Here is a 12,645-nt window from a genome sequence, read left to right as displayed (position 1 = left end):
TGATGAGTTAAGCAACTACCAAATACTTCATTTAGGATGCAACAAGCCTAAGCCCATAACAGATAAAGGGCTACCCTAGGAATGTATACAGAATATAAGTGACACAAAACAATTACCCCCTCGTCTGTCTCCCTCATCTAAGTCTTTAAGTGCTGAGCATCCGCTCTACACTCATAGAATATTACCCAAGATAAATTTTAAATTAAATTCCCCCATAACATGGCTCCCACTCTGTGCCATAGCTCCCATGAGCCCTAAAAAATGAGCCCCCAAGTTTCTTCTGTACCCCTTCTTGCTTTCCCCACCCACTTAAAACAAGTGCTTCTGCATAATTTTTCTTTTTACCTACTTATCCAGTTTGGATTGGTAGACTAAAACAACAGAAGCGTCAACCTCATTTGTAGGTGAGCACCTTCAAAGTGATGCAGATGGCCGTGTTATAGGGTATTTTTATTTAGCCATCAGACACAGCATCAGGAATGCTGTATATCATCATGAAACACCATTGGTAAATCCAGTAGGTCTCAAAGGCGAGACCTATAGGCTTTGCCTATGCTTGTATTTTTTCTGGTGCTGATATAACCCAGCTAGAGGGCTTTGGCAGTTACGGGTAATTGGGGAGAGCAGCCCGAGAATGTTTATGCCAGTTGCTGGAAGGAGTACTTGAAGCTCTGCTGTGATGAGAAAGCACAGTAAGAGAGGGCAGAAGAGGAGGCACGGATTGTGAGGACGAGTACTGGTGGTGTCACAGGTTCCAAAGCAATGTTATTTGGTTTGTAAAGTGCTCAAATCACCCTGGGGCATCTCGGCGCTGCATAATAGACTAACATCCAAAAATAGCAGGTCAACAGGGGGAACTAGCAGAAGAATCAGAATAAAAGGGTTTTCAGTTTTTTCTTAAATAGCTCGTGTCTGGGGATGGATCGTAGAGTGTAAGGAAGCTGGTTCCAATATTTTGGGGCCAGATATGAGAAAGATCTGCCTAATGAGCTGAAAGAAGTGCAACAACATCTCAGGCAACATCTAGGTTTTACATATGCACAAGTCCAGTCCAGGAGGAGGAAGTGTAGTGTGTCTCCCAATATCAGGGAAGGGAGTCTGATTGTTTGCCTCTGGATGGGGCTATCAGGAGGGTTATGACAAAAGAGAAAAAGGAGGTCAATAAAAATTAATGTCCTCATTTCCTAACAAAGAGATATCCACTGCAAGGATTTCCGGAGGAAATTCTACGAGTGGTCAATGTGGATCCCTTTATGACAGGCTTGTCGTCACAAGGGACAATAATATCAGAGAAAGAGGTGATGTAAGATCCTGTGGATAAGAGAGGTGAGTTAGCCATTACAAAATCATATACCGCCTCTTACATTGCAGTATGAGTGTCAGCTTACATCACTTGCACAGTGCAATCCTCAATAAAGGATGTTTTCAGACGTTGGCATATAAAATCGACCATGGATTGGATTTTACAACTATGTTCTCTATAATAGAACAGCAAGTCAGTGTTTTTGCTATATATTTCCTCTGATTCATTAGGAAGAGCTGCCACTACAGCAGGGTCAGCAGTGGAAGTAAAAAGAGAAATATGGATGAGGGCCTGGAAGGAATCCCGAAAGAACTTGCTGATGCATTTACCCTGTACTTACCCATCAGGGATTCAGGCAGTCCAGATCACAGCTAGAAACCTTAGTGACAAAAACCTTTTGAGGACAGGAAGTTGATGACATTGACACGAGTTTTTGGTTTCTTCATTCCAGCAGAGGGCTATGAATCAGTCCACTCACAGGAGGGACGAGGCCTGACGGCTCCTCTGCTATGGCTATGGTGAAGTACATTTTTTAATTTTTTTATTTTCTATCCCCACCGTGAAAAACCACCCCCGCCCAAGCCTGCACCGCCACCCACGAGCCATGCCAGCCGCGACTGGACGAGGCCAGGGAATCCCTTTAACAGACAAGTCCCAGCTGCAGCCTGCATAAGTGTCCACTTCTACTCCAGCCCCCCTGCACACTTTTTTTCCTGGAGGAGTGGAGGTCTTTGATTACGGATCAATGGGTTCTGGAAGTCATACCACGCTGGTACCAGATAACTTATCAAGACCTTCCAGGCAAATGTTTTTTCTCAGTCCCTCTCCCAAAAAATCCTCTGAAGTACAAAGCATTATGGGAAGGGATTAAGAAACTCGCAGAAAAAGAAGCTGAGGTTTTGTTTCCTGCTTCTAAGAAGGGGAGGTGGTGCTATTTTATGTTATTTCTGGTACAAAAGGCGTCTGGTGAGCACAGGCCTGTGTTGAACTTGAAAAATGTGAATAGTTACATCCCTCATGTAACATTCAAGATGATGTCATTGGTAAGGATTTTGCAATAATTAGAACCACATACTTTCTTGCATCTTTGGAAATTTTATATGTGTACTTGCATGATCTAGTTCATAAGGCATCTCAAAAATACCTGAAGTTCTTTATGTAGGACAGCCATATTAGTTCCAGGTGCTTTCCTTCAGACTGACTACTTCTACCAGAGTCTTCATCGAGGTTCAGCATCTTTAGGAGGTGTGATGCATTCAAGAGAGAAAGAAGTCTTTCCATACATGAATGACTGGCTGATTTCTTCTTCTTTTAATGCATCCAGCATGTGAGAGGGGTTTGTGAACCATTGGAGGACCATGTATTTTTAATAAACCACAAGAAGTGATGCTTGGTGTTGACTGCAATTCATATGGGCACACTTCAGGGCAGATCTGGGGGGGGAGTGTTTCCTCTGGACACAAGGAAGGAGATATTGGCCTCATCTCTCTCCTCTCTTTAAGCCTTGAGGTCTTCAACAGCATGTCATTGGTTGAGAGTGCAGGGGTTCATTGACTTGAGGGTGGAAATCCTACTGTGGGCCAGGTTGCACCTGTATCCCCTACTGGACCACATTCTGTGGTATTGTGATCAAAAGTCACAATAGCAGGAGGTGTAGATAATAACCCTGGGGATTTCCCACTCTCTCTAATGGTAGTTGGAGCGCAAGATAATAGACAGGTGGATACCACTGGATGTTTCCCAACCAAAACTGTAATTACAGATGCAAGTGAGGAGGGGTGACCCTGGAGGAAGATTCAGTCCAGAAGGAGTGGTCCTGGGATGGGGATTGTTCCTCCAACTGGAGGGAGTGAAAGGTTGTGCAGATGGCTTTACAGCATTAGGCTCCAGCTAGAAGGGGTCACTCTGTTCAGATCACGATAGACAGTTCGGAAGTCCTCGCTTCTATAAACCATCATGGAGGCTCATATGTGCAGAGGCTGTTGGTTCTAGCCCAGAAGATTTGTGTGAATGGGAGAGATCATTCTCTGGTCTCTGTGTGCAGTATTTCTTCCGGGCCCGACAATCATGTCATTGGGGTCTTTCCCTCCTTGGGGGTTTCTGGCACAAAAGCGGGAAGTATTCCACAATATAATTCAAAACTTTGGAATACTGGATATATATTTTTTTTGCATCCAGACATTGCTGCCCCAGTACTGTACTCAGTACTGTACTGTACTCGTGTCCATAGGTCTAGAGCAGTGGTTCCCAAACTTTTGACTCCTGAGGACCCCCATTGAGTCACCACTGGAAGCCGGGACCCCCAAGCAATTTGTAGGATTTAAATTTCAAACATTAAAACCGTAATTTGAAAAAAATAAACAAACGTGATCACACAAAACAAATACTCAAATTACTAAGGATTTTAGGGGGATATTTACAATTCCCTATCGCCATGGGAACGTCACTTTTTGCAATGTTCCTGTGGCAATAGGGTCTTTGCCTTATTTACAAGGCATTAAGCCACTTATTGTGGCTTAACGCTGCCTTGTAAATAAGGACCCCTTTCACGCAATGCTCAGTGTGAAAAAGGTGGGCAGTGGGAGTTGCAGTGGGCATTTCACTCCAACACCCATTGATTTTGACGCTGCCCTCTACTTACAAGGTCAACTTAAATAGGAGACAGCACCAAAATTAAGACCATGAAAAAACCTGGTCTTAACTTGGCGAAATGAGGAGAAATGCCTTATTTCTCCTCGTTTTTGCTTTTTCCAACGGAAAAAGCAAAACACCTTTGATTGTTTATGTTCAGGATGGTGACCCTTCCTGCACATAAACAATCTTTAATAAAAATGACGTTTTGTAACTTCCATGTGTGCTGCATTAGGCAGCACACATAGAAGTGACAAAAAGGCATTACAAAATTGTTCATGTGCAGGAAGTGGGTACATAGCAGCATCAGGATAATGATCGACTGGGAATAAACATATGTTGCTAACTTTTACCATGCAGTTTGCAAGCAGCTCTTTGACAGTTTATAGGACACTGTGCTAGATTACGATTGTCCCTTATGAATGCACAGTGACAAAAGAATCTCTGTGACAAAATCAGTAACCCACTGACCTATGCACATAAACTACTGTTTTTTAAAATGCATTGTACACGTTCTTTGCCGTAGGCATATTAACTCTCTGTGTCACATTAGATAAGTCAAAGCTGTCACTAGACAAAACTCTCATCTCTCTCCAGCAGGTACATTAATCACTGGCATTTTCTTGACACTTTTATAGTTGCTCGAAAACTGCTAATTTTACAAGGAACTTTGCAGTGCTTTTAAAACTGCTGTCTGCGGACCCCCTGGGAATGTGCCACGGACCCCTGGGGGTCCTCGGACCCCAGTTTGGGAAACACTGGTCTAGAGAGTAGACACGCTGTCTTTTCAGTGACTGAAGGTACTGATGTGTACCTTTCCTCCCATCCCACTCAATCCAGGAGTGTGACGGAAAATTCAGGAGGACCAGGCAGAAATGTTCTTGATAGTCCCAGGATGGCAACTTCATTCATGGTTTCCACTTCTCTTCCATCAGGCCATGTAGGATTACTGACCCTTGCACTGTTTCTGTACCGTCTCAGAGGCACTCATCTACAGCAAAAATCTCCAGTCTGCCTTCAGTTGGGTTTATGGCACTTGACAGTGTGAACCTACAGGCGATGGGGTGTACTGCTAAAGTGGCAACATTCATTCACAATCATGTCCTCCATCAACATTAGAATCCTATTTGCAACACTGGAGAAATGTTGAGAAGTGGTGTCTGGGGAAGGTGGTAAGCCCTACTACTAGAGATACTTCTTTGCTACTTGATTTTGTAAGGGGTTTTTACTTGGTTTGGAATTGTCTAGTTTGTGGTCTCAGTGGGCAGCCAATTGGGCTTTTAGGAGGCCACAGTTACAGTTAGTAGTACATTTGGATGTTAGACTGCTAAAAAGCATCTTTTTAAAGAGACCGGTGAGCCAATGCCCAAATCTCTTGTGGGACCTCCCTATGATGCTTCAAGCATTCCAAATATTGCTTCTTTTCATTCAATGGAGATTGCCATCCTTAGGGTTTTTTCATATAATGTCTTGTTTTTTGTTGTAATAGTCTCAGGAAGGAAGATCTGTGGGGTAGGGCACTTCTGAATTCAAATCATTTTCTGAGATTCTTCCCAAAGTATTATTAAGGCCAAATACAGATTTTGAAGGGTTGTTTTGATGTTTGTAAACGTTGGATATTCAGAACAAGGATTAAGGCCATCATCAGCAACTCTAAGTAGGTGGCTTAAGCAAGCCATTATAGAGACCTTGGCAAAGCAGTGTGAGCCTCTCTCTGCCCAGGAGCAGAAAAGGTCAACCAGGGGATGTGAACTTCCTGGGCAGCATTGAAGGTGAGTCAATGACGGACCTATGTAATACTGCCACTTGTTCTACTTCCCGTACCTTCATGAAACAATGAAATGTAGACTGAAATTTGGGAAATGGGTCTTTAATTTTTGGTTCCGTGGTGTTAGATGCAGTGGTGAAGTAAGAATGGAGTGAATACATCTTCAATCTGGAAACAATTAAGATTTGGTTGTATGTTATTGGCTGGGTTGAAGCCTAATTAGTAGCTTTGGTAAAGAACAGGGATAAGAAAGGCAAAATATGAGGTGATTACTTAATGGTAATCTTCATTATTCCGAGTCCTGGTCTTCCTAGTCACACTCCAGTTTTCCCATCCTACTGGAGGGTAGAATTCAACTTAAAGGGTTGATGGGTAGGTTGGAAACAACAGTAAAGGGGTGACTATTGTTTCCGATTGGGAGACATCATGGGAGCTGTGGTAGGAAGTGCAAGCCATTTTAGGGATGGGAATTTTATGCTTAGCTAGGTAAACTTCTGTGAGCAGGAAGGAGCTCCTCAGCATGTAAGCACTGTGACGAGGACGACCAAGGCTCAGAGTAATGCAGATTACAGGTAACTAGCCAGGCCATTTTGAGAGATCCTATACAATATTCCATAGCAATACATATTACACGTTATTCCATCAAACGCATCACAGATAGACCCGTGTATGGCTAATGTGGCTCCTTAAATTGACACACAATTCACAGCTACCTCTTGCACAAATCATAAGCCAGGAAGCAGGCCTAGCAATCTACCCAAACAGTACACACTTGATTTGTTTACAACCTGTAGCCACATGTCTCAAACACTTTAACCTCCCAACACGCCTATAATCAAATCACACATACTAAAACAGCATGGGAACCACATTTATACTACGACATCTAAGTCAATCAGAATGCAGGCCCGACCTCGGGGTGCAACAAAGTCCTTAAAACCACAGCATGAAAGCACTTGAGCCCCGACTGCCCTCTGAGGCAATTTTAGTGACAGAATATGCAATATATAAATCGCTGTAGCATAAGATGACGTGAGATGAAATACCACAACACAACAAAACCATATTATGAATTTAGCCTGCTCTTCAAATACGTCAGCACAATCTAAATATGTAAATGGATGTTGATGCTATTCAAAAGGAAGTTACTTTCATTCTGGAGTTTCATTTTTATGCATAGTAAACATACAAAGTAATAAATGGTATTCTAATATATCATGAAAGTAACTTAAAATGTGAGCTAACCTCCACATCGCATAGGTCAGATAAAAGATGGGACAATTGTAAAATAAATAGAGAGAGAACAGTGCAAGCTCCGGTGCACCCCGCCCGGCCAGACAATGAGCTCAGTGCTGCACACTGTACCTTGCAAATCCCGGATAATCCTCTGCAGCTGGCTTCCTTCGGCATTCGTGGCCATGATGGAAGGCAAGGGTCAGGCCACACCGGGGTCCGTTTTTACAGCCACGCAGAAAGAGGGCTGCTACGCCCGCGCATCTGCATCCCAACGTGAAGCATGTTTCGGCCTTCGGCAGAGACTGAAACCTGAAAAACAATGACAAGAAACGCACCCAAATAAAAGTGGTGTTCCTATGGAAGGTCACACTTGCTTCTGTGCAGGGCTCGTCCCAGAACCTGCTCTTACATGGGCTGGTGTCATGCCAAGCCGCCCCCACATGCGGCCCCGCACACCAGCGTTTAGAAAGTCATAAAGCTGACACTGCTAGACCCCATGAAAACAGGAGATGGTTTAATCCAACATCCTGTGCGATGGACTCCGCCATGAATCTAAAATGGCGTAAAAGCGCGGGATTATGTATAACCATGTAAAAAAAAAATACTAGCTGGTTACAGGTATACTTGTGCTTAGAGGTGTGAGGGAAAGGGTCCACGGTTTTTTCCTCCACTCAGCGTTTCCACTTGCTATCATCTCTCTCTGCCTTGCCCATCACAAAATAAGTCTCCAGTGTTTGCAGTAAGTGCGACCCACACGCCTCTGTGCCCAGTGTAAAACAGGAGGTGGGTACGATAGATGGTAAGTGAATGCCATTCATGTGCCAGTGTGGTTATGCTCCACTGTCTCTTCAAAGAGAACCAGGAAGGGCCAGTGATCGTCTGGTAGACACACTGGGGACAACACAGTAGGGAAACAAGAATGGAATGACGGCTGTGCAACAAAATACCCTTGCAGCTGACAGTGTGAGTGTACCCTCAGGGCAGCAGAAACGCCGCTAGCAGGCCTTGTTTATTCAAGCAGGCGTTTCCTCACTCTTATAATGATTAGGGACATGCCAATATGTATTTCTATGTCCCTATATTGCTACTTCAATAACACTGCAGGGCCTTTTATTAGCCACCTGAACAAAAGACGTAAGGCCTTCTAGGGGTGGCCATTTTCAACCTCCATTTCCTTTGGTATCCATCAAACTTCAGCTCACAACTTCCAGCTCTTAGGAGTATGACAACAGAATCTGAGGTGCAAATAAAGTCAGCTGCACGCAGTCTCTTGATAATTGTTATATTAAACAACTTTCATTTCTGCCTGGTGTCATAATCCGATGTCCTGCACTTTCTTCAGTGGAGTGTAAAGTAGTGAATACCTGTTTTACTAGACCTTCCCACATCCACGCCTGTTTTAGATAGCTAGGATTAAAACCTATCAAAACTGGGATACAGACCCGGCCTGCTACTTCTGCCAGTTTGGCACTTTGCCAGTAGGCTGCGGGCTCAGGAGCTGCTTTCATTGCATGATAATAGGACACGACCGAACATGCCCCATGGCCGCATTCTAGTCATGGTTTTCTGCAGTGAAGGCTAGTTTGAACATTTCTGCCAGGCTAAGTTAGGTTTCTAGTTTCCTGGCCGGAATACAAATGTCCCAGCATCAATGGGTCGTAAGTCAATGTGAAGGTTATGTTAGGTTCTTGTAAAGTGCTCGCCCTCCTTACAGGGTTTCTTAGTGCTAAACACGAAGTGGGTTTAGAATCAGGAAATCAGTTATCAGTGTAAAGTTTAGCAGGTTTTTTTTTAGGTCTGGGTATTGGCAGCACAACCGTCAAACAAACTTACTGTTAACAACATACAAACAGTGGTCTATGGGTCCACCCACCTCTTCCAACCATCAACTTTCTTCGACGAGCCTCTTTCAGCCATTGGTGTGAGACTATGTCAATTAGATCTTGACTCAACACAGAGGAGTATTCATCTCTCACCTAATGCTATTGGCTATTTAGGTGTATCCTTGTGCCTCCTCTCAAGTGCTAACACTCAACTGCACAAGTGATTACCTTACAATAGCTCTCTCAGTCGGCTCCTGGTGGCTTTCTCCAGTGACCCTCATTCTAAGGTGCTAACACTGCATGCCTTGGCACATTAAACCCATAAATATTGGCTTTTTCAGTCCTTGTTACTTTAAAATGTGTTCCCCACACGAGAACCTTTCCCATCATCCTGCACTCAATAAAATACTTGCAGGGGTTTCATGATACTAGTTCCTAACATTTCAGAGTTAAAATAAGTCATTTTACAGGTCCTTTAGTCGGATATAGGAGAGGGGGAAAAGGTAGAGAGGGGGAAAAGGTAGAAAGGTCTGTGCTAAGCAGGAATTGGTGCACTCAGACATGGTAGTACTGGATTTCCAAAGTGAAAGTAAAGGCGGCACACTTGGAGAATCACCCGACACAACATTGAAAACAGCCTCATTTAAACAATGAAACAGGTAACGTCGACGTTTCGACCCTACAAAGGAGTGCAGCTTTAAACGCATCTAAAGCGGGTCTTCATCAGGACAAAGAAAAAAGTATGGCAGCCTGGGAACTAGGAAATGTACAAATTATCCTAGGGTCACATATACGGGGGTGTCAGCCGACACCTCACTCAATCAGATCAATCTGTTCTTGAAATTTATTTATTCCTGGCAGATAAGGTGGTGCCGTCGTAAAGATCACCCCAATTTAGTGCACAATCAATGGACGTCCGATATCTTCAAGCACTGGGCAAACAATGGCCATTGTTTGCCCAGTGCTTATGTGACCCTAGGATAATTTGTACGACACGTCGACGTTACCTGTTTAATTGGTCCACGCAATTCCACCATTAGAACACTGAATGATATATGCTGTGGTGTAATATGCTTTTGATTTTGGACTATTTTTGTTTAATAGGGTTTATGTCATTGTAAATGTATGTTTTTTATGTTAATCTGTGTTCAAACATTATGTCACCAAGCACGATCAGTCACTAATTGTTTTTCGTTGATTTGAATTACTGTTGGTTAGTCCTGTATGTAATAATTTTATGACGTATATCTGTTTGGATTCAAATATAGCAAATAGAAAATCGTTTTGTGTCTCTCAAATTGTTGCATATGTGTGTGTTTATATAAATGTATCTAATGAATATTGTAACATTGCTCATATGCATTTAGTGTAGTTTAAACTAAGTGTATTCCCAACAGAACCACTGTTTTAGTTTTACGTATTTACCCAGGTTCTGAGGGTTACTGGGTTACCCCATTATCTTTAATGGCTGAAACGCAGAAAAGCAGCATTACATACAGAACAGTAGTGTGGCGTAGCGTTGGTGCGGCTGGAGTCAGAAACTAAAAGATTACGAGGATAAAAGTGTGCGGCCGGGGGGTGGGGGGGACAGAGAATTGCTTTTAGATTAAATTTTTTAGCAGTTGCACAGAGCTCTCTGCTAAAGTGTCATGTTCTTTTACTCACAAAACTCTGTGACCAAAGTAAAAAATACAAAGTTGCCAAAAATTCAGTCTGTGGGAGTGACCGTCATAGCAGCAAAACAAACTGCAGATGACATGGTGTTATCAGTGGAAAATGGAGAGGCAATAGCACACTTACCTGGGTTATGCATTATAGAATCACATAGCCATAAGGAGAGGAGTATATTAAAAATTATATTCTGCATTAACTTACATTCCGGACTCCATAAAATAGAAGCTACCTAACTCCACTTGGATCAGGTTTTTTCAGATAGGAAACTAAGAATAACACGCGTTACAAGATACCACGACCAGATTAACATTCATTTCTCACACTCAATGTTAAAATGGCAGCCATTTACTCTTCTATTGACGTCTATTGAATTATTCCTTGACAATATGAACATTATGCTAAGAAATGGCGAGGTACGTTTACTGCAGTAGGAATATATAACTTTTTTTCGCATGCTTTTTCTTCGCATGCCGTTTCTACGCAGTCGTTAGTACGACCGCGTTGTTAGTTAGCATACCGTTTGTACGCAATTCGGAACTACGAATTGCAGTAAGGGGGAGCTGGATGTTGGAATAGTATAATTTACTATTCCAACTCCAGTCTTTGCGGACACTAGGGAAGGTGTTGGATTTTAAATCCAACACCTTCCCCCCCTTACTGCAATTCGTATTTCCGAATTGCGTACAAACGGTATGCTAACTAACAACGCGGTCGTACTAACGACCGCGTACTAACGGCATGCGAAGAAATGCATGCGAAGTAAACGCCGCTTCCCCTGCAGTAGGACATCACACTGCTGGGCAACAAAAGAGATATCTCAAAAGGAGTTGGGTCCTTTTAATCTCAAAATAAAGAGATCTGCACACATCCCATAGTGACCTCTCTGATGAACATTGTATATAAACAATTGCAATGTACTAGACTGGGGCCAAGCTATGCCACACCATTGAATAAAAAATAGTACAGGACGCAAGGTGTCAGAGGTACAGCCCTCACATGGTTCTCCTTCCTGCCCAACGTATCCACCAATATCACCTGCAGGTTCCCAGGACAGTCTGCATTGTCAGCAGCACTTTTCAATGCCTAAGTGGGCCCTTTGCAAAGCACTTGCCTCCTTGACTATGGCTACTGCCTGTTAGATGAAAACACAAAGATTCACATTACAATGTCCAAAGACCTGATGGATCTTCACTGAGGCATCAGCTAGCAAATATATGTACAAATGAGCAAGCACTAGAAACTGATTCCTTGTTAATGGCTCAAAAACCAAAGTTCTACCATTAGACTGGGACGAACCCACCCTCATTACCGCTGTATATAACTCGCCACTCTCACTGACCCCCACTGTGTTCTATTCAAGGCATGAGCTGTGGGCAACGAAAAACCTTGTCTGCTACCACAGGAGAACAAAGTAGCTGAAAATAGGTACTACCATCTATGCACACTGCTGTAAGGTTTACTAGCACTAGTTAACACCATGAATGGTTAATAAAATGACACCTATGAAGGGCTTTCCAACAAGAAAATATTTAAGACCCAGGGAACACCGAATTCATGTGGTCTAAATTATCCTCTATCTAAAGAATGCAGACTTATATCTCCCTTACGGACCTCCCTCCTGTGACTCTTCTCTAGTCAGTGGGATGAATTAAAGACATTGTGCTGTGTGGGAAAGTCTCTGCACAGTCAAATACTCTCCTTCCTCTGCAAACCGATGATGCCTACCAGTTAAAACAATCTCTCTACACATTGCAAGATACTAATATTTTAGGGCAAAAATGCCATAGGCATGTGGTGTATTTATTTAGACCTTCATTTTGTCTTTAAGACGTACAGTGATTCATGAAGGCTCGGAATTACAGAGTACTCTAACAGGCTTTTAATTTCCACAAAAATGGACTGTCTTATAGCTCAATGGTCTGACACTTGAGCAAGATACCTTTTGACCATGCAGTTATTCCTCCCACAAATTATCTAACACTCTTTCTCTTCACACAGAGCCTTTCAAGAATCTTAGTGGTAGAAACAATGATTTATAAGAATAACAAATATAATAAGATAAACTGTGACAATATTTTGCTCTTTTACACACAAAAAGGGTGACATTAAGTTCAGACCTCCCAATTAAGGGCTCCTTCAGAACTTTTGAAGGGGAGAATGGACAAGAAGCTGTGAGGGAGGGTGTAGTCAAAGAAAAGGAAAGGAGAGTG

At 42.9% G+C, this 12,645-nt stretch overlaps 1 protein-coding gene across 3 annotated transcripts in view; it reads right to left on the bottom strand.

Moving 5' to 3' along the window:
* Window positions 1–12,645, bottom strand: part of FYCO1 (FYVE and coiled-coil domain autophagy adaptor 1) — a 785,579-nt gene that overhangs the window by 719,856 nt on the left and 53,078 nt on the right. For all 3 annotated transcript variants that reach the window (XM_085607344.1, XM_085607346.1, XM_085607347.1), the window contains exon 2: window positions 7,068–7,247. In XM_085607344.1, the coding sequence (XP_085463470.1) occupies window positions 7,068–7,122 (55 nt within the window). In that variant the 5' untranslated portion in view covers window positions 7,123–7,247. The remainder of the gene's footprint in view (window positions 1–7,067; window positions 7,248–12,645) is intronic.

Source organism: Triturus cristatus, chromosome 5_2 (genome assembly GCF_964204655.1).
Source record: "Triturus cristatus chromosome 5_2, aTriCri1.1, whole genome shotgun sequence".
In the NCBI taxonomy this organism is placed as follows: domain Eukaryota; kingdom Metazoa; phylum Chordata; class Amphibia; order Caudata; family Salamandridae; genus Triturus; species Triturus cristatus.
The sequence above is the reverse complement of the archived record's forward strand: the minus strand, read 5'-3'. Positions and strand labels throughout refer to the sequence as shown.